General features: G+C 38.1%; 2 protein-coding genes across 3 annotated transcripts; one reads left to right on the top strand and one right to left on the bottom strand.

The window, feature by feature from the left end:
- The first annotated feature begins 3537 nt into the window (after positions 1–3537).
- On the top strand, positions 3538–18876 carry LOC125225568. 2 transcript variants are annotated; one of them, XM_048129328.1, is made up of 4 exons: positions 3538–3689; positions 6354–6509; positions 8556–8658; positions 18466–18876. In XM_048129328.1, the coding sequence occupies exons 1-4, from the start codon at positions 3635–3637 to the stop codon at positions 18590–18592; spliced, it is 441 nt and encodes a 146-aa protein (XP_047985285.1). In that variant the 5' UTR covers positions 3538–3634; the 3' UTR covers positions 18593–18876. The 2 variants fall into 2 exon arrangements, with proteins under 2 accessions (XP_047985285.1, XP_047985286.1); XM_048129329.1 differs by lacking the exon at positions 18466–18876 and adding an exon at positions 9932–10105.
- A 541-nt stretch (positions 18877–19417) lies between these two features.
- Positions 19418–21062, bottom strand: LOC125225567. Its single transcript, XM_048129327.1, has 2 exons — positions 20966–21062; positions 19418–20317 (listed from the first exon to the last, which is right to left on the bottom strand). Exons 1-2 carry the CDS (start codon positions 21003–21005, stop codon positions 19752–19754), a joined length of 606 nt encoding a protein of 201 aa, XP_047985284.1. The 5' UTR covers positions 21006–21062; the 3' UTR covers positions 19418–19751.
- Positions 21063–22055: the final 993 nt, after the last annotated feature.

The raw sequence follows: 22055 nt of genomic DNA on the forward strand, positions 1-22055 counted from the left end.
CCCAACACTTATAAACTATTATTTTTTTCGTTTGTTAGGAGCATTTTGGAGTTTGGTTGCGTTGTCTGGACGCCGCAGTACCAGGTCCATATTGATCGACTGGAAAGGATCCAAAATATTTTTCTCAAGTCTCTGTGTTACAGAACTGGTAATTATTTCGAACGAACTTCGTCTGCTGCAAAGCATTTTTGTGTCCCTTCCCTTAGTAGTCGTAGGCATTATTTAGATGCAATGTTTTTATTTAAAATTCTTAAAGGCGTGATAAAGTGTCCGAACCTTTTAGACTTAATTACCTTCAGTTGTCCGCGACACCCCTACGTCCTAGATCTCTATTTCATATTAGTTTTGCTCGTAAAAATTACTCAAAGCACACTTTTTTCAGACGAGTCCCTAGTTATTATAATAAGTATCTATTTGACATTGATCCTTTTAACACTTCTTTGTGTAGTTTGAAAGTTTTACTCAAGCGAAAAGTGTTTTAGATTTAGACTTAACACTAGTATTACAAATAAAAAACCTAAGTGTACATTTTTGTTCGGTTTAATATGAGTAACTAATATTTACCTCCTCTAACTAAATTAATTATAATTGTATCCGATCGTAGTAAAGAAAATGTATTTAGTCTAATGACTGTAAAACTTCTTAAGTATTAGCTACTGTTCATGATTTCTTTTGCTTACCTATTAGCTTACATACCTAATTTTGTTAGTATGTTAACAATCTTTATATTCAGTAATGAACCTCCAGGTCTTTTTTTATCCAAATTACTTAGTACCTACATTGTAGTACACCAACTCATTTGTTTATGTGACTGTTTGTGTTCTAAATAAAAAAAAAAAAAAAAAAAAAAAAAAAATATTTAGCGAGGGTATTAAAAGTTGTGTTTTATATCTCAACTTAATAATTAGAAAATCAAAATGACAATAAAAAAATCAATATGTTCTCTAAGATAAAATTGTTACCTATTCTTGCTCGGTCAATAAAAAATACGAAATTTATATCCAAAAAAAATACAAAAAGTTTATAGAATCCCGGGATTCGAACGCAGTTTCACGGCGTGACAGGCGACTGTTGACCAACGACGCCATTACATAACACGCTGTTACCGACGAAATTAGGCTATACGTATATAATTATTTAAATATAAATAATAATGTCAAATCCATACTAAAATTTCAAATAAGAATGGGTGTGTATCTGTTTGTTTGTCCGTCTTTCACGGCCAAACGAAGCGACGGATTGACATGTTTTTTAAGTGGAGATAGTTGAAGGGATGGAGAGTGACATATGCTACTTTTGTCTCTTTCTGACGCAAGCGAAGCCGCGGGCAAAAGCTAGTACAGCACGGGTAGCATGGTCGCGCGATAGACGATAAAATATCAGGCCGTCCCTGTCGCACTATTAGTAAGTGCGATTATAGGGACGGCCAGATGTTTTATCATTTATCGCGCGACCATAATTGCCTGCCTGGACCAGATTATATTGATGATAATTATTATTTGTAACCATTTAGTTAATATTGTCTTCAGTTACCGCGATAGTTACTCATGAAATAAAAACTATGAAAACGGATTAAATCGTGTATAATGAATTTACGATTCATCCCGACGTTTCGAACACTACAGCGTTCGTGGTCTCTGAGCTCAACGGGTGACTGAGGAAAAATTACAATATGCAAAAGCTACCCACATACCTACATACATATTCATATATATAACTATTTAGTTGTTGAAGAAAAACATTCACACAACAATAACATAGGTCAACTAGCTCAGTAAATGTAAGGAAGTCAGCACATTACTAATACTATGCCCACACTATGACCTATGTACCTGACCTGACGTGTAATATTTTATTTTATCAACAAAGGCACAATAAAGATTGTATTGTATTTTTGTATGAAAATAAAAAATAGGAAAGAAATATAGTAAGAGTCTTTTTTAATAGAATATTTATTCTATTAAAAAATATAAAAAAAACTTAGTAAATCCAAAAAAAGTTCAAATGATTAAAAAAGACTCCGGAATGGAACTCGAGATCTTCTGCTTCATAGTCAATGCGTTTGACCGAGACGCCATTTCGATTTACATTAGCAGTGTCGAAATACACGATATGTATCTTTATTGACAAAATGCGTCATTATTTCTGAGTCTGCTTGAGTTAAGTAAACCAATATCCAGCCAATATCTTTAAATAATTACTTGTCAAGAGCCAAGTGTCACTGATGACAATGTCAACTAAAAATGCGCGAAATATGACGGCTCTGTGTCTGTACACAAAATTTGGCACGCACATTTTCGTAAAATTAATAAAAAATTCACATGGATTTGTCCATGATTTCTGTATGAAACAATGTATTTCGTTCAATACTGCGACGATGGATAATGTATAGTAGATGTATGCGCATATTTTTATTTAGTTGTAGTGTGCGGTGACTAAATAAATGGTAGATGTTTTTTGTATGGAAAGCGAGCCACCTTAACTTGTGAAGTTTAGTTACATTTCCATATAATTCTTCTTTTGTCTCTTTATTTATCTTGGATGATAAATTACACGAAACAAACGACCAAGGAAGGAACGTATATCATTGCACTAACGTGATCTCTAATTCAGTGTTTCCTAGTACCTACTAATAATAAATTAGGTTTGCAAAACAATGAGCCATATTTTATGTTTTATATACATTAACGTAGATATTGTAAGAGGTAGGTATGTACGTAGGTAAATCTTAAGTGTAAGTACTTACAATAATAACTGTTCAAGTTATTTCTCAAAATCTTATATTTTATATTCTGTGGGTCTAGTGAAAAAGGGTATAACTCATGTCATGATACTCTTGATGTATAAGTCAGACTTAGACTTGCCTCTTTTGGAGTAGTCTGTGATGGTTTGAAACTGAAAACTATCCTCCCCACGATTAGTTAGGGCTTGCGCAATTCTTTACTAGCTTTTTGACATTATTCCCGTGGGAGTTATTCTGATCACTCATTCATTCCGAAAAGAAAATGACAGGTATAATTACTAATAGCAGTAATAGCTTTCCAAATTGCTAGTTTTATATACCTAACGCTATATTAGGTACGCAGTTTTACCAATGTAGGCTAAGTTTCTAGGAGATCCGAAAACTGTCACATTGAAGGTCAATCATAACATAAGGAAAGTGTTCCCTTCCAATAAGAGTTGACCCGCTTTAATTATAATCACTTGATGTAACCTAGTCCACAAAGTGGGTTTATAGGTAATGCACTCTAAAAATCACAGCCACCTCGCCTCTATCAACCTTTATTGCTTGCTACCTATTCAATTTTACGATAGCTTTTCGCCGGTAACCGTTACTGGCCCCGTAGCCGAATGGCATTTCTCCGACGCCAAACGAAAGCGATACGCCGCTGGCTCTGTCGCGCCAATACGCAAGCGCGATAGAGATAGATATCTACTAGCGCTTCGTTTCGTGAGCGTTTGTGCCATTCGGCTAGCCACCCAGTAATGTAAGTAGCGGGGCGTGCCGAGCATGATGCGCTTGCGCTTCCAAAGCTTTAAACTGAGTTATATCTAAGTAGGTATATAAAAGTGAGGCAGCGGAGCGCCCGGCAGTTCCTCCACAGAATCTGTCCGAGCCCGACGTAACTCCACTATGCAGCGAATAACCTTGTTTTTACTCTCGGCGATGGTGGCTGTCGCTCTTGCAGGTTAGTGCCCTTTCGTTTAGTTTTTGCCGCCGTTCGATGCGACTGTCACTTGCTTTTTTTGGATTCTTCGATATTATTGGTATCATCCGATACGGTTGAGTTAAGTTTTTAGCAATTTATCCTTATTTGCCAAACAATAGTATAGGTATGATGATCCATAGCGTAAGAACTCTGACAGATGCCGTTGATTTTGAAACTTTTTACTTACCTGGAGTCTGATATAATTTCTGGGGCAGAATACCTACATAAATGAAGCCTTAACTTGCACGAATCAATTAAGATAATTTTTGATCAAACATGACTCACTTTGGAAAAAACTCTTCGTCTCAGTTTTTTTCATCGAAATTCATAATCAGATTTCGGTCTTGAATAATAATTATGTTTTTGAAATGAATGCTGATATAGATGGATTTTGTGTTTGGAGCATCCTATAGTAATATAAATATGTTAATTAGTACGAACATACGTAGGTAACAGCTATCCATTTCACAAATTGATTTTTAAACTCTCGTGCTAATATTATTACCCGAGCTAGGGAAAGATTCAAAAAGAGAACGACAAGCGGAGAGCGCATTAGAAAAGCTGAATCTCGAGCGTTATGAGGGTTTCAAGTCGCGAGGGTAGAACACACTTTACTACCGAGTAAAACCCAACATTTTTGACTACAATAAATACAGGAAATTTGACTATATACCTACACAAACATGACAGTCATAAATATGGGTACAAACAATTAACAGTGTTAAAAACATATACTAAGTTTAAATTAAAGGCACTTCAACGGTGAGTCCCAAAATCTTAACCATGATTAAAAGACCTTTCCTAATGCTCATCATGTGACATTTTGGGTACCTACTTATATTTAGTAGGTAATTTCATCGAGAACCGTCGCTGACTGTAGGTACCACTGATGAATTCAGGCTGTCACCAGTATCTTGCCCATTGCCCATAAATATTTAAGACATGCTGACTATTGTGTTTACGCAGTTTTATTTCATCGAGTAAAAAAACGAAAACGCTTAACAAGCAGAAGATAATTCACAAAGCACTTCACAACTGATTCCCGATTCACGCTTGACCTCCGATCATGCACAGTTCTTAACTATAGCCAGAGGTCAAATTATACAAGAATTTACAGAAAATGAAAAGATTTGTGAATAGATATAGGATCGAGGCACTCACAAGGTTGAGATCATCACAGTACGTAATCCATCTTTTATGTTTAGTCTGAAGCGACCTTACCCGCCGATCGTGACTAACTTTATTCTTTATGATCAACAAATCGGTTTTTGATTTCTATATCCATATGATTACATACATTGGTTTAATTGGAGACCCTTTACGATTCGTTACGCGGAATCAACTAGAGAATTGGCCAAGAGTATGGGGTTTATTTATATTTGATTGCACATCATAACAGAGGTTTTACATGCCCAAAAATCAGCAAAAGGTTTTTGCTGTGTGCACATCTAGTCGGTTTTTACTCGGTTTTATAGGGTATCTACCAAATATAGAACCCGGACCCCGCACTCGGTTTAATTAAAATTTGTGGGTATGGTATAATGGATGAACACGTCTAATACCTAACTTCTAGATGTACAAATCAAGATGCCAGCCGAATATAAAATCTAACCTGATGATTAGAAAAAAAATGTGTGTGCCTAAAGAAATGCCCCCTTTTAGCTAACAGTGTTTTCTTAAGAACGACGTTGAACGACATACTGCACTCGGAGCGCAGTGAAACAATGCAGGTACGGTTACTACGGTTCTGCATTCCTGGCAGTAGAGCCAACAATGCCTACAGATTGTGACAAATGTGACAAAACTGTAAGGTAATATACATTAGTGACTCTGTGTGAGCTGTAGACCTCGTAATTTTTCTCAGAAAACGTAAAAGTAAGAAACACTTAATTCGTCTTACAAAAACAATTTTCTCGAGGTTAACCTACTTACGTCGCTTCTGGCAAAAAATTAAGTTATTAACTTTTCGGTTTCTGAGTTCAACCGCATATTGTACAATTTGATCCAGTTGGGTTTTCCGTGTGGTGACGGGTTAAGAATTTCACCATCCCCTTTCTTCCCGTGGGTGTCGTAGAAGACGACTGAGGGATATGGGTTAAATTAAATTGTGGCGTAGGCGAGAGGCTGGCAACCTGTCACTTTAATGTCACAGTTTCGTTTTCTTTCAACCCCTTATTTGCCAAGAGTGGCACTGAAACTTGAGTAGTTTCATGTGCTCTGCCTACCCCTTCATGCGATACAGGCGTGATTGTATGTTGTATGTATGTATGATCCAGTTTGCCGTATTTGTATAGTTATATATAGTTGACGACCGGTCTGGCGCAGTCGGTAGTGACCCTGCCTACTACGCCGCGGTCCCGGGTTCGAATCCCGGTAAGGGCATTTATAAGTGTGATGAGCACAGATATTTGTTCCTGAGTCATGGATGTTTTCTATGTATATAAGTATTTATATATTATATATATCGTTGTCTGAGTACCCACAACACAAGCCTTCTTGAGCTTACCGTGGGCCTCAGTCAATCTGTGTAAGAATGTCCTATAATATTTATTTATTTATTTATTTATATATACTAATCATGTACCTATTATTATCTAAATACCTACTCACTATGTTACTACTCATTACTTTTGCACATTCCAGGGGGCCAGTACTACGTGCCCCGCGCGTACTACACGATCGACTCTACAGGGCACGCTTCGATACCCGTGCCCCTACAACGCCTGCGTCGGTCTTTCTACCCCTACCCCGGACCTGGATCTGATGCCAACGCCAACGCTAATGCTAACGCATGGGGAGGTACGTACATTGTAACTGATGCTTTAATGCACGGCGCTGCATCTGATGCTAAGGCCTTCGTAAGTTTCGTAACTGATGAGTTGCTTAACTGAAACACGAAATGCAAAAAACATGAAATTATTCCCTTCCCTATCCTGCTTATGTAGTTATCAATGTCATGATTTAGTTAGTACCTATAAGGGACCGACCCTATATAACGTAGAATATGGAAAGAACAAATGTATCCCTCCCTACTTTATAATTACTTCATAGATTTTCAAATGCAATTTTTCTAACGATAAAGTTAAAAGATTACCGTAAAAAATGTAAAATACTATTAGCTCAACTTTATTGATTCCGGAACTAATCACCGCTAAAACGCGATGATTCAATCAAGATGACTGAGAGTCATGACACCGCAATAATATTCTCATTCACTGACCGGTCGAGTGAATCCTTGATGATTCGGAGCTAATCTTAACCACGACTTTCCAATTAATTAAAATGCCGTTAATTAATAGGCATACCTATACCAGTACTACCACCTAACGCAGTAAACATTTTCTTGGTGTTGGTCTCTATGATGGTTCATTTACATCGGAAGAATTAATTGTCAATGTTGTATTAGAACATTTTTTTTAAGTATAGGTACCTATAAGATTAAGTTTAGAATAAACATTTACTTAATAAGTTTAAAGATTAGATAAGTCAAAATACCTATAGGTACTACCTACAGAGATAGGTGACCCCCATCTAGATACTTGCTAGCAGCAAATTGAGACTTATATCATTAAAAATACCTCATTAAGAAGAAGATATAAGTATTATGGCCCTCATTAGATTTTACAATCATATACCTAATTATTGTTGATTATCTCGTGATGTACTGCTTGCTCTAAATAAATACCATCTAACATAACTGTTCGTAGTTGATACTCGTCTCGCCTTAAACAACGGAACACGTCCAAGTGGAATGGAAACGGAATGGTAATTGATATGCACAAAATGAGTTCTTAAGTACCACATAAGTAGAGCATCATCGACGTGCGGGACAAGCACCGTATTGTAATTGATGTTCAAGTACTACTTTGCGAACGTGTCTCAGGCAAACCAGTATAAGTGTATCCTTGAGACCGAATCAAGTGTGTTCGGTTAGGGCACAGTTTTCACTGTTCGACTGAGATGAATTTGTGCAAATGTAAGACGGCCAAGGCGTATCGCCGCTGGCGCCGCTGTTCGAATAACGGTCTTCAATCACCCATCACCCGCCAATGCGCAAATAGAAAAAAACGATCCGTGAAATCATTAACTACTTTCTTAAAAAGTTTGTCGTAAAAACTAGTGCCAGCCACTTGAAGATCAATCATCCGTGACGAAACGTGAGGAACCTGGTTTTCAGTAGACAAACATGTAGGTATGCTAGCTAAAATTGAATTCTTGCCTGCCACTTTGCCCACCGCATCTTCAATAAGTTTAGATATAATGGCTAAATTCGTATTCGAATGTAGGTTCGGTTCAGTGAACTAGCAATAGACTTATTGTCTATAACAGCAGGTGCATGGTACAATAAGTACCTATATATACAGTATGTAAACTAACGAAAACCATTTACTGTAACCCGTAAATGTCCAGGTGATACTGAGAAACTTTTACTATGGGACCAACACCCAAAACGCGAAATAAAAATTTACTCTCCCATAGGAAATACTTACTATAAAATAAAACTACCTATGAAACTGTCAGAAGATATTTTCGTGATTTCGGGGTTGATCCCATAGTAAAAGTTTCTCAGTATCACCTGGACATTTACGGGTTACAGTAAATGGTTTTCGTTAGTTTACATACTGTATACCTATCTTAGATATTAAAAAAATAAGTAAAGTGATAAACAACTAACATTGGAGATTCATCAATTCTTTATTTTATTTTATTATAATTGTTCAATAAATTCCTTTAAAATTCCCATTTCCCAATTCTAACTCAGGATTCTTAAGTAGGTACTTATTACAAAGTCCCACATTCGTTTAAGCGCAAAAAAATATTGAGAAATGTTGACGCTGTTTCCAGGTGGCAACGCTAACGCCAACGCGAACGCTAACGCCGGTGGTCGCGCCTTCCCCGGCGGCAGTTGGGGCGTCCCCGGAGCGTACGGTGCAGGGAAACCGATGGGGTAAGTATGGTCAACCAATTTGAATACTAGGCCACTGTAGAACCTTTTCACAGTGTGCGTTTTCACATTATCCGATCCGATATCGGATGTCGGACCGATATCCCATACATTAAAGGCGCCATCTTGGATTTTTTCTATTGAAATCCTTCCGACATCCGATATCGGATCGGATAATGTGAAAACGGCCTAATCGTCTTCGACTTCTATAGCTAATAAAGCACGGTGTCAATAAGACAGGGTTCTAGAGTGGCCTAGGATTCAAATTGCCGATACCTGCGCAAACTATTTTTAAGCACGCGTTCCTGCTGCCTAAAATGAAATGTCTACGCTTTCTATTTAGACTCATATCCAGACCTTCCTCTTATTTCATGATTTGGCGCCGTTTCACGATATGCCTAGGAATCTCGTGATCTGGCGGATTTTACGATCGTCCGCCGACATATCAACAAAGGATGAAACTTTGGGATAATGTGTTTGTATCGACGTTTAATTTCTGCATTTTAATTAGTTCGGCCCCTCGGCCATTTTTAACCGACTTCAAAAAAAGGAGGAGGTTCTACATTTGGACTGAATGTTTTTTTTATTGCACTTTTTGCATTGGGGTAATTTCGAAAGTCGTCTAATTTCGCAAGGCACATAAAAATCACCATTATTTGCATCAAGATTCCCCTTTCGTAATAATTACCCGACCCAACCGGATTTCCCCCTATATCAAGATTCCCCTTTCGAAATTACCCGGCCGGATTTCTGTGCTTAGATATTACCCCAATGCACCCTATAACGTTTTTTTAAATAACAATAATTTTCCTTAAATTTTCAAGGCTGATTTTTATATGTGCTAGATGCCCAGAGACGGTAGCTTGGTCGTGTTTTAACCAACAGCGACAAACAGTGCCGAAACGCCGTACGACACTGACACTACAGGCGATAATTAAAATTTTGAAAAAAACCTACGTAGACATAGAGTAGACCGATTTTCATGAAACATCGCTAAGAACACTCCCGACTAACTCAGCTTTCAGACAAAAAAAACTAATTAAATCTAAATCGGTTCATCCGTTCGGGAGCTACGATGCCACAGACAGACACACACACAGACAGACACGTCACATTTATAATAACACCCCGTTTTTTGCGTCGGAGGTTAAAAACGCGATCAAGCAAAACATAACCTGCAAAGTCTACCACCACCATCTAATTTCCATTTCCAGCCATCTAAACAACTGCATCATCTGACTCTTCATCGTGACTAATTCGCCCTTTTTGTCCCTAGGGCCTAGCGGGCGAGCGACGTACTAACTCCGGTGTGGGCCATCCTGAGCTTTTCCATCAGATGCACGCGCCGCGCGCCGCCACAGCGCCCCGCGGCCCACCGTGCAACTGCCGGAAGACCATTTTATTATAGCTTTAAGTTGTTACTAATAAAAAGTGCATTTTGAAATGTTTACTCACTTCGCTTTCTGTCCAACCTAGTGCCGTAGCCGAATGGCATTTCTGCGACGCGAAACGAAAACGAAACGCCGCGAAAGGTAGTCTGGCTCTGTCGCGCCAATACGCAAGAACGATAGAGATTAGCCATGCATAAGGGGGCTAATCTCTTAACTGCTTGCTATCGGCTTGTTAACTTTAGTGAACGTTTAGCGGAAAAATGGCTGATCTCAAGACACTTTCGACAAATGCCGTTGAATATCTTAAATCTAGTATTTTAAAAATTTAAGTAGAGAACAACCTGTAAGCCATACGATAAATAAATATACGTTCACTAAAGTTAACAAGCCGATAAAATTCGTTTGTCACTTTCTATCACACCAATACATCGGAAAGGGACAAACGATCTTTATCGGCTTGATAACTTTAGTGAACGTTTATGAATAAGGGGGTAGATATCTACGAGCGTTTCGTTTCATGAGCGTTTGTGCCATTCGGCTACGTATACCCTGCTGTACTGACCAGTTTTTCCAAGTTGTCTCTAGTCTTCCTGGTTATAGTAGCTATTGTAGAGCAAATTCACTTATCAATAGACCACCCCAACACATGCTGAGACTAGATTAAAGATGTAATGCAATCCGATGGCCAGCACCATTCTATTGGTTATCTCTTTCGTGCGAGGTATGCGAGCCTGAAATCATTATATATTTTATTTTTCATTACATTTGCTGTTTAAAGGTCTCATTGCGTCTACGTGTACTGAAGAATAATGTACTATTTTATTCCCAAGGGAGTAATGGATTTAGTTTTAAAAAATAATACAATCCGTACGATATCTCAGGCAAAGGATGTTTCAATCAGCCAAAGAATTTTTTGCACAACTAAAATTTGACTATTAAGCTATAATAGTTATTTGTTATACAAGGGGGCAAAGTTGTATTTTAACGCCGAGTGTGGAATTGAAAAACGAGCAAGTGAAAGGATTATATAGTTGAACCACGAGCGAAGCGAGTGGTTCGAGAATAGAATCCTGAACTTGCGAGTTTTTTAATACACGAGAAGTAAAATACATTTGCACCCGAGTGTAACACAAAACTTTTCCCCTCTCTATAGCGAGGAAACTACAACGCAAAAAATGCGTTTATCACTGCTTCCAGTAGTTCCACAGGTGGTAAAATTAAATCATCTTTATTACTAGATTCACCTACTTTTATCAACTTTTAAGCAGTTAATTTGACTTTATTCAAGGTCAAATTACTTTACCCACTAGTGGATAAAATGCGTTTTTACCCGCTGGTATTAAAGGACAAAACACGTGTTTCCGAGCTAGTGAGGGGAAAAAAATATTATACGGTATGAATAATGCATTTTATTTATGTCTTACAATTATATTATAGTACATTACGATACAAGTGCGTAAAAAAGGAAGTTCGAAACGAGTGGCGATAAATTAAAACACGACCGGAGGGAGTGTTTTAAATCGACACGAATTTCCTTTTCGCACGTGTATCGTACGACGTTTTCCAGTACAGATGAACCTCCGAAGTTTCAACCTGGCATATAATGAACCACTTCTCGCACTAGTGCGTAAAATAATTTTTAAGAAAAACAAAACCGTCGCCTTTCGGGTTCTGGTGAAAGGCTACTTGCGAATGTTGGATTATGTAGAAATGTGTAAGTATTTTTTAAAACTGCTTTTAATGCTTTAATTATTAGATGGCAACCCAAATGAATATACGTATAACGTTAAGGTTTGAGGAGTTTCCTCAATTCCTCATGAATCCGATTTATATTATAAGAAATCGAAGCTTGACAAACTTTGACTTGAAAACTCAATATGCTTAACAAACATAACTAAATAAATGTCACTGTTCTGAACTTAAATGCATGCTTTTCTTACAAAAATACCAAAGTCACTATGAGTGTGCCGTTCAGATTTGAGGAGTACGGTTCTGACTATCATCAGCAGTTCCACTGCACCAAATGTCACTGTTCTGGACGTAAGTGCATGCTGTTCTTATAAAAATACCAAAGTCACTATAAGCGTGCCGTTCAGATTTGAGGAGTTCGGTTCTGACCATCATCAGCAGTTCCACTGTACCAAATGTCACTGTTCTGGACGAAAGTGCATGCTGTTCTTATAAAAATACCAAAGTCACTATAAGCGTGCCGTTCAGATTTGAGGAGTTCGGTTCTGACCATCATCAGCAATTCCACTGCACCAAATGTCATTGTTCTGGACGAAAGTGCATGCTGTTCTTATAAAAATACCAAAGTCACTATAAGCGTGCCGTTCAGATTTGAAGAGTTCCGTTCTGGCCATCATCAGCAGTTCCACTGCACCAAATGTCACTATTCCGTACCTAAATGCATGCTGTTCCTTTAAAAACACAAAAATCACCATATGTATGCCTTTCAGATTCGAGAAGTTCGCTCGATTTCTCCAGGATCCCATCATCAGTAGGACCAATCTATGCATATACATTCAACATGATGGTCCCGCGGGAGGTATGATCGCCGCGAGATAGACTACCCGTCCTTATGTCATTAATACAGTTAGAAGAAGACGTGGCATCTATCTCGCGGCGACATACTCCCGCGGCCATCATGTGCTAGGCCTACATGCTTCCCGTGCTGGCAGGAAATTGTGACGGCCATCTCGATTTGCGCTAGATCGCGTTGCCATTGCAACGGACAGTACACCGCCATTTATTGAAGGTTTGACCTTGAATAAAGTCAAATTAACTGCTTTAAAATTGATAAAAGTAGGTAAATCTAAGTAATAAAGATGATTTACCACCTGTGGAACTACTGGAAGCAGTGATAAACGCATTTTTTGCGTTGTAGTTTCCTCGCTATAGTGAGGGGAAAAGTTTTGTGTTAAACTCGGGTGCAAATGTATTTTACTTCTCGTGTGTTAAAAAACTCGCAAGTTCAGGATTCTATTCTCGAACCTAACAATTAAAGTAGTTAATTTGTTATACAAGAGTGCAAAGTTGTATTTTAACGCCGAGTGTGGAATTGAAAAACGGGCAAGCGAAAGGATTCTATAGTTGAACCACGAGCGAAGCGAGTGGTTCGAGAATAGAATCCTGAGCTTGCGAGTTTTTCAATACACGAGAAGTAAAATACATTTGCACTCGTGTGTAACACAAAACTTTTCCCGTCACTATAGCGAGGAAAGTACAATGCAAAAAAACGCGTTTATCACTTCTTCCAGTAGTTCCGCAGGTGGTAAAACATCTTCATCACTAGATTAACCCACTTTTATCAGTTTTAAAACAGAAAATTTGCCTCTATTCAAGGTCAAATTACTTTATCCACGAGTGGATAAAATGCGTTTTTACCCGCTTGTATTAAAGGACAAAACACGTGTTTCCGATCTAGTGAGGACTATTTACTGTAGGCTCATATTTTAATGGTGATACTTTCTCGTTCTAGTTTTAATGTTTTAGTACTTTGTGTGCATATGTCGCCATATGTACCTACTGTAAAACGTCGTACAATACTCGTGCTTCTTTCCTTTTTCCGCACTTGTATCGTAATGTATTACACACACACACATCATTCATCATTTTCGGCACATGTTACTCACACAAAAATGGAAGTGTAAAAAATTAAACAAACAAAAAAACACAATCATGTTGCCGGTTTTTACAACAATTTCTTGTAATTAGATATTTAGTAGGTACTTCGAACGATATTGTCGGAATAAGCAACGACCTCGGTAGATTTTGATAAAGGTCAACGAACGATTCTAGATGGAATGGCCGAAAGCAGAAAGTTTCACTACGGGATGTTGTTAGGGATAGTCAGGAGACATACATACTAAAAGTCCTCGGACTTTGGACGTGAGCTCGAAGAGGGGGGGATGAAAAAGGTCCCATTTTCTGGTTTTTTGCTCATATTTCAAAAACTATGCGTCATACGAAATTTTGGTTTACTACACTTTGAAAGCTTATAAAATTCTCTATAACTTTGATCTAGAAACTTTTTTTCTATTCTTAACCATTATCTAGGTATGAGCTCCTAAAAACTGTTAATTTTTTAAAAATCGTCGTCCCCCCTCTTTTTACTTTATAAATTGCTCCATATCTTGAAAAATATTTATCTTAGACAAAAGTTTTCTTAAAAAATCTTGTAGATCATTCAAATACCTTTCATAATATGTGTACATATGCTTCTGTGTCATGTACTGTTGAATAATTATACGACTTTAAAACGAAATGAAACAACAAATGTATGTGATAAACGTGTAAAATATGTATTTCATGAACATTATTGTATTACGATTTTACGATGCTGTATAAATGCATTCACACAACAGGTAACAATACAATTAGCTGTATATAAAGGCCTTCTCACACCCACATCTACCACTACTACCATCTGTGGACTGTGGTGATATTTGCCAGTCGCTTTTCGGTGAAGGAAAACATCGTGAGGAAACCGGACTAATTCCAATAAGTCCTACTTAACCTTCGGGTTGGAAAGTCAGATGGCAGTCGCTTTCGTAAAACTAGTGCCTACGCCAAATCTTGGGATTAGTTGTCAAAGTGGACCCCAGGCTCCCATGAGCGATGGCACGGAACGAAAGCAACTTACTGATTCCTGTGCAAACCAAAGTACCAGCTGCTCCGAAAGAAATACTGAAGTTAATATTTTGCCGGTGCACCACAGTCCACAGATGGTAGTAGTGGTAGATGTGGGTGTGAGAAGGCCTTTATGTACAGCTAATTGTAATGTTACCTGTTGTGTGAATGCATTTATACAGCATCGTAAAATCGTAATACAATCATGTTCATGAAATACATATTTTACACGTTTATCACCTACATTTGTTGTTTCATTTCGTTTTAAAGTCGTACGAGGGCTGATTGGAAAGTTCGCGGCCTGACCATTAAAAAAAAAACTTAGTTTCTTTTTTCTGCCGTCATTTTGAACTGTCATTATTTAGTTGTCATCCCGCGAAATTTTAATTAAATGCAATATTTTAAAATAAGTTTTTCCTCTCATTTAAAAATACGTGTAAGCAGTTTTTTCACAATGGACATTATGGACAATTTGGAGCAACGTGATGTAATTAAATATCTTCATAAAAAAGGATTGACTGCGAAACAAATTTATGAAGATATGCAGTGTACATTAGGGCAATCCGATCCATCATATACGATGGTAAAAAAGTGGGCAGCTGAATTCAAGCGGAGACGAGTCAGTATCGCAGATGACCCTCGCTCCGGGAGGCCAACTACTGCGACCAATCCAAATAATGTGGCAACTGTATGCAAAATGATAATCCAAGACCGACGGTTAAAAGTGAGAGAAATAGCCGACATCGTAGGCATCTCCTATGAAAAAACTCAAAACATTATAGTTAACGAATTAGGGTTTTCCAAGGTGTCGGCGAGATGGGTTCCAAAGCTCCTTTCAGTGGAACAAAAAATCACTCGTCTAACAATTTCACGCGACTGTCTAGACCTGTATGAAGCTGACCCTCAAGACTTTTTGGACAGATATGTTACTATGGATGAGACATGGGTCTACCACTATACGCCCGAGACTAAACAGCAATCAAAACAGTGGGTTCGTGTTGGATCTCCGCCACCCAAAAAGGCAAAGGCCATTTTGTCGGCAAATAAAGTTATGGCATCAGTGTTCTGGGACGCAAAGGGTGTAATAATGGTTGACTATCTCCAAAAAGGTACGACTATAAACTCGGACTATTATTGCGAACTTTTACGTTGATTACGTCGACTTTTACGTCGACTTTGAAAGTAAAAAGACCTGGAGTGCTGACAAAGAAAGTTCTTTTCCACCAGGACAATGCACGCGTGCATACGTCACTAAAGTCAATGGCAGAAATTCATAATTGCGGGTTTGAATTATTGCCGCATCTGCCTTATTCACCCGATTTGGCACCATCGGACTTCAATTTATTTCCAAACTTAAAAAAACACATGGGTGGTAAGAAATTTTTGACCAACGACGAGGTCCAAGCTGAAGTGGATACCTATTTTGAAGGCCTGGAGGAATTTTTTTTTAAAAGTGGTATAATGGCTTTGGAATCCAGATGGAATAAGTGCAAAGACCTTAACGGGGACTACGTAGAGAAATAAAAATATTATAAAAAAACTTTGGTTTTGATTTCATACTTAAGCCGCGAACTTTTCAATCAGCCCTCGTATAATTATTCAACGGTACATGTCACAGAAGAATATGTACACATATTATGAAAGGTATTTGAATGATCTACAAGATTTTTTAAGAAAACTTTTGTCCTAGATAAATATTTTTCAAGATATGGAGCAATTTATGAAGTAAAAAGTGGGGGGGACGACGATTTTTAAAAAAATAACAGTTTTTAGGAGCTCATACCTAGATAATGGTTAAGAATAGAAAAAAAGTTTCTAGATCAAAGTTATAGAGAATTTTATAATCTTTCAAAGTGTAGTAAACCAAAATTTCGTATGACGCATAGTTTTTGAAATATGAGCAAAAAACCAAAAAATGGGACCTTTTTCATCCCCCCCCTCTTCGAGCTCACGTCCAAAGTCCGAGGACTTTTAGTATGTATGTCTCCTGACTATCCCTAACAACATCCCGTAGTGAAACTTTCTGCTTTCGGCCATTCCACCTAGACCCCCCTTTTGAGCATTCATTGACTGATCTATACGACGTTACTGAAATAATGCGCTGAGCAATTGTAAGTAATTGATGATTTAAGAAGGTCCTGTTGGTGGCACACGATACTTTTTTTTACCATGGCGGTGGCAAACAAGTATACGATCCGCATACGGCGTATACGGAGAAAAGTGAACTTTCGTAAGGAAACATTTGGATACAGTTGGATCACGATAATTTTCATGCACTACGTGCCTATGAATGTATGTACAGTTCGACACGAGTTACAAATTTACTTTTCGGACGTGTATCGTACGACGTTTTTCAGTACAGATGCCCCTCCGAAGTTTCAACCTGACAAGAAATGAATCACTTGTCGCACTAGTGCGTAAGAAAACACCATCTGTACTGAAAATTAGGTATTTTTTGTACGAAAAACCCCATCACAGAATAATAATATAATAGTCTGGCTTCCCATTTTTAGGGTTCCGTAGTAAACTAGGAACGCTTATAGTTTCGCCATGTCTGTCTGTCCGTCCGTCCGTCCGCGGATAATCTCAGTAACCGTAAGCACTAGAATGCTGAAATTTAGTACCAATATGTATATCAATCACGCCAACAAAGTGCAAAAATAAAAAATTGAAAAAAAATGTTTTATTAGGGTACCCCCCCCCTACATGTAAAGTGGGGGTTGATTTTTGTTTTCATTCCAACCCCAACGTGTGATATATTGTTGGATAGGTATTTAAAAATGAATAAGGGTTTACTAAGATCGTTTTTTGATAATATTAATATTTTCGGAAATAATCGCTCCTAAAGGAAAAAAAATGCGCCCCCCCCTCTAACTTTTGAACCATATGTTTAAAAAATATGAAAAAAATCACAAAAGTAGAACTTTATAAAGACTTTCTAGGAAAATTGTTTTGAACTTGATAGGTTTAGTAGTTTTTGAGAAAAATACGAAAAACTACGGAACCCTACACTGAGCGTGGCCCGACACGCTCTTGGCCGGTTTTTTGATATTGATATTAGTACAATATTCATATGTCTTGCCAGTAGCGCTCTACTCTATGGATAAATAATACAACTGTAGACTTACGTAATAACACCGTAGGTCATTTTCTGAATTCACATTCCATCTTTATCAATGAAAGGGTAATTGAATGAATATTAGAAATAAAAGTACGGTTCAAGTAACCTTTTGTTCCGTAATCATACTAACAATAGGTGGACTTGACTTGGTTTAGTTTACCAATAACTTTATTTATTAATTTCGAAATGTTACATAAGATTTTAACATCTGATTAGCAGAAACGTCTGCAATCGATGCTACGGGTCCCATTGACCTAAGTGGTGCAAAATTTCGCTGGCTTGGTTGAAGTCTTGGTGGCTCAGTTGGCAGAGCGCTGGAGTATCGATCCAGAGGCCGTGAGTTCAAGTCTCACCCAACACACACATTTTCTACTTTTAAATTTATTCTAAGCCTATAAGCTACATAATAAGGATTTAATAAATTAACAAGAGTCAAAGGCAATAAATAATTGTCTTAACATTTTCTCGTTGCTTTTTGAAGCAGGTCAGATTCAGATTTCAGGAAGCTTAAAGTGAAAATCGTAGTTAAATAAAATTTCGTTATTTGCCTAAATAACTTAATTGATGATTAGATTAGGTTGATGTCCAATTGTCCACTCTTCAGCCTAGCCACAACTCATGACATTCTAACAGAAACGAAAAACTAATGCAGTAAAATGTTCGCAGGCCCGGGATGAGCCGTCGCATGTTCGGCCCAGTGATCGGCGCTCACTCGGTCTCGGCCAGCTCCTCGGTGGATGTCGACGGGTACGGCAACGGCTCCTACGACGTGTCCTCTTCAGTTGATAATTAAACCAAATCCATACCACGAACCGAGAATTATGGTTGAGCTCTTAAAAGGATTGTGATAGTGTAACAAAAATAGTAGGGGTCAGTCTAAGGGCATAATTCGTATCGTGTTCTGTTTAACTAGGACAATCCCCAATATTTTTGTTGCAGTGTTCTTCAGAGTGACGCCAAATTATACGGCAAAAGTGCCTGCATCGCATCAAATCCGACTGTATTTATTCAATCCTAATAGGGCTGCAGTGCAGCTTCTGTTCCTTAAGTTTATCAGGCCATAATATTGTGGATGATGTTAACGGCAAACTTTAGATTGTTTCTTTACTTCTAATTAAAGTAATTAATCTTAATATAAGAAGTCCACTCTAGAAATACCTGTTGAACTTCGCTTCGGACATAAATTATACGGGCTGTGTGCAGTTAAAGTAAGTAGTGTAAGTACTGTATGAAGCCTCTCCGAAGGTTACGATCTAATCTAATAGCAAATTTACTTTTTGGTTCCTAATCGCAAGTATATTCAAAACTCAACGTGTGAACTTACATGAATAGAAATCATGTAAGAAACCATGAAAATGTAATTTGACAGTGAACAATTGAATTAATATCACATTTTTTTGGTGTACACGTACAATACATAATTACGCGTGTTAATTAAAACTAATTGCATCATTATGCGATAGTTCACTATGAACAATTTTGTAATGTACCTAGTTTGTACTTTTGTTGTAGCTTTTAGTAATATCTTATTATAATTATCTAATACATGTGATGTGATACAGTTAAGTTTATTATAGTTTTTACATTGCTCAGGATGGATTACAAATAAATAAACGAATTTAATGTTTCATTACTTATTTATTCTTTTATTGATCTAGAATTATCGACATCTTATTACCTACTTAGTGTATCATCAACTTGTTATTCTCAGAATTTGTATTTCATAAGTATTATGAAGTGTCATGTCTTGTCAGAGTAAAAACAGTCGCAGTGTGCTGAAGAGAGCCTCTTCCAAATGGACTAAATTAATACCCGTATAATTTAAGTTGCGATTTTACGCCTGAAATTACAAATAGTACATCGGCAAATCTGATATCAACGGCGTTCGAAGGTAAACCATAATATTAAATTAAGTCTCATCAATAGTTTTCTAAGTTTTGGCAATATGAAGTTTACTTATGGGGTAACTCGAGCCTGTACTGAGGCTTTTTATATTGGTAACCGCCATCAGCGGGCTCCGCCGGGGCCGGCGCCGGCGCAGGCGGCGCTATCGGCACGTGCGGGGGTGTCACGATCACAGCGTCATCAGTTATAGCCACGTCGCGACCGGCGAAGTTTCGAGGGTACTGCTGGGAGAACTGCTGGACCGGGTACTGTGGCGGTACTTGGTTGAATTGAGGTTGTGCCTGATTGAATTGCGGCTGCGCTTGATGGTACAAGTTGTAGGACTGGTAGCCCGGCGCGCTGTACTGCTGATAGTCGTAGCTATTGAATTGAGGAGGACCATACTGCGTGGGCAGCTCCATTCGCCCGAACATGTTTCCTAGGAACGGGAACTTGTTGGTGAGATGGTTCCAGAAGCCGGTGCCGCCGACCTGGTTGCTGCCTTGCCCGCTGCCCCAGAACAGCCGTGCGGAAGGTTGCGCGAGGAAGTTAGGGTTGACTTCAACCGCGAACGGATCGTTGGGTCCGATGTTGTAGGGCGCATTTGGTTGCGCATAGTACCCTACGGCACTGCCTAAAACATAAGTATAAAACGATCATATACATAATGTGAAATACGAGTAAAAAAAGTAGTGTTCTTGACCCAAATTCTTATGAACAAACATTCATATGTGATTAATGCACTAAGATTAATTTTATTTCGAATGATGAGGTAGGAAACTTGATACTTGACAGTTGACTACGATTCTTAGAACATCCATATACTATGAGCAATGTCGTATTCGTGTGGTATTTTAAGTTACCTACTGCAAATATTATAGTAGGTAAAATTACGATATCAGATTTCGCAAGAAGTATCTTCTTACAATTCTTACTTAATATCGAATATCAAAAATTACTATTTAGGGTCTAAATGAACATCCTCTTTTAGCGAAAAATTTACCCAAACTATGATAGTTTTTTTTTTCAAGTACCTATGGGCCATGGTAATTAAAGCATAGGTACTACAAACTGCAGGTACAAATAACAAAGGGTTGCAATTAAATATTTAAGTAACGCCCTATTTTATCAGGTGTCACTACTCCATTCAAGTAGGGCGCTTTGATATAAAATTTCACTAATTATGTATCCATTGTTGACCATCACATTTTATAACAGAACGATTTAAAGGTTTTTCTTAAACTTAATCACTTAACGCATCACTCAAGTTCACAACACGTACCAACAACACAACACAGCAGGAGTGCAAGGGGCGCATTCATTTTGGCACGAGTATCGGCGTCGACTGCATGTTATTGTTGCCTGTTCTTGTATTTATACCCCCTCTATTCCCCAAAACGAGGACCTTGAGGTTCATTGTAGCCCAATATTGATAGTGTGAGGTAATGGTGGCTCACCCAGCGGACAATAGGCGCGACAACTAGGTGACTCGTGCGATGCACAGGCCGTGCCGAATCCGCATGTAGTATGCTAAACTCTGAAGTTTTCCTTGGAATGGTCGTGTAATTATGGCGTATGCTGAAGACAGAATACATAATTAGCTCGTGAAAGCGGAGAGAAAACGCAAGATGTACAAGAGGATTGCGCGGAGCTTATGTACTTACACGTAAGTACTCGATTCCAACTTACAATATCGAAGTTTTGTACTTACTTTAATATGGATCCTCCCAAAAGGCAGTTATTAAAAACTATTTAATCAAGGAATTGCACAATTTAGGCCATTCTATTCCTATACCAACTGAGTCATTAACTCGTGCAGTAACTAGGTTGGCTTTAAGTACCTAACCTACATACCTAAAAAAATACCTACATCTAATCTCTGTATTTAAGGGTCCCTCAGGTGTGAGATAGTTATGGGTTACGTACCTACGTGTAATGTAAGAAATAGGTATCCTCGGGTCACTTAATATTGGGTTGGTAAGAAAGTAATGAGCGATCGATTGAATTCCACATAAAATTTTTGAGAGAGTTCTAGAATCTTCTATGGTCGAAAGTATATAAAGGGCGAGTCGCACAGTTTTTCGTCATTCACTAGCTGTCGCCGAGCTAATATAAGGAAGAAAATGGACGAATTAAAAGTGCATGTAAGGCATTGCTTACTATATGAATTTCAGTCTGGCCATTCAGCCGCCGAAGCAGTGCGTAATATATGTCAGCGTGTTGCTCCTGAAGTTGTGTCTGAGGCCACGGCGAAACGATGGTTCCAGCGGTTTCGTAGTGGCGACTTTTCATTATCAGATCAACCTAAGTCTGGTCGACCGGTGAAGATTGATGTAGCCAAATTAAAAACCTTAATTGAAGGAGATCCGAGG

This window comes from Leguminivora glycinivorella, chromosome 4, assembly GCF_023078275.1.
Source record: "Leguminivora glycinivorella isolate SPB_JAAS2020 chromosome 4, LegGlyc_1.1, whole genome shotgun sequence".
Taxonomy (NCBI): Eukaryota; Metazoa; Arthropoda; class Insecta; order Lepidoptera; family Tortricidae; genus Leguminivora; species Leguminivora glycinivorella.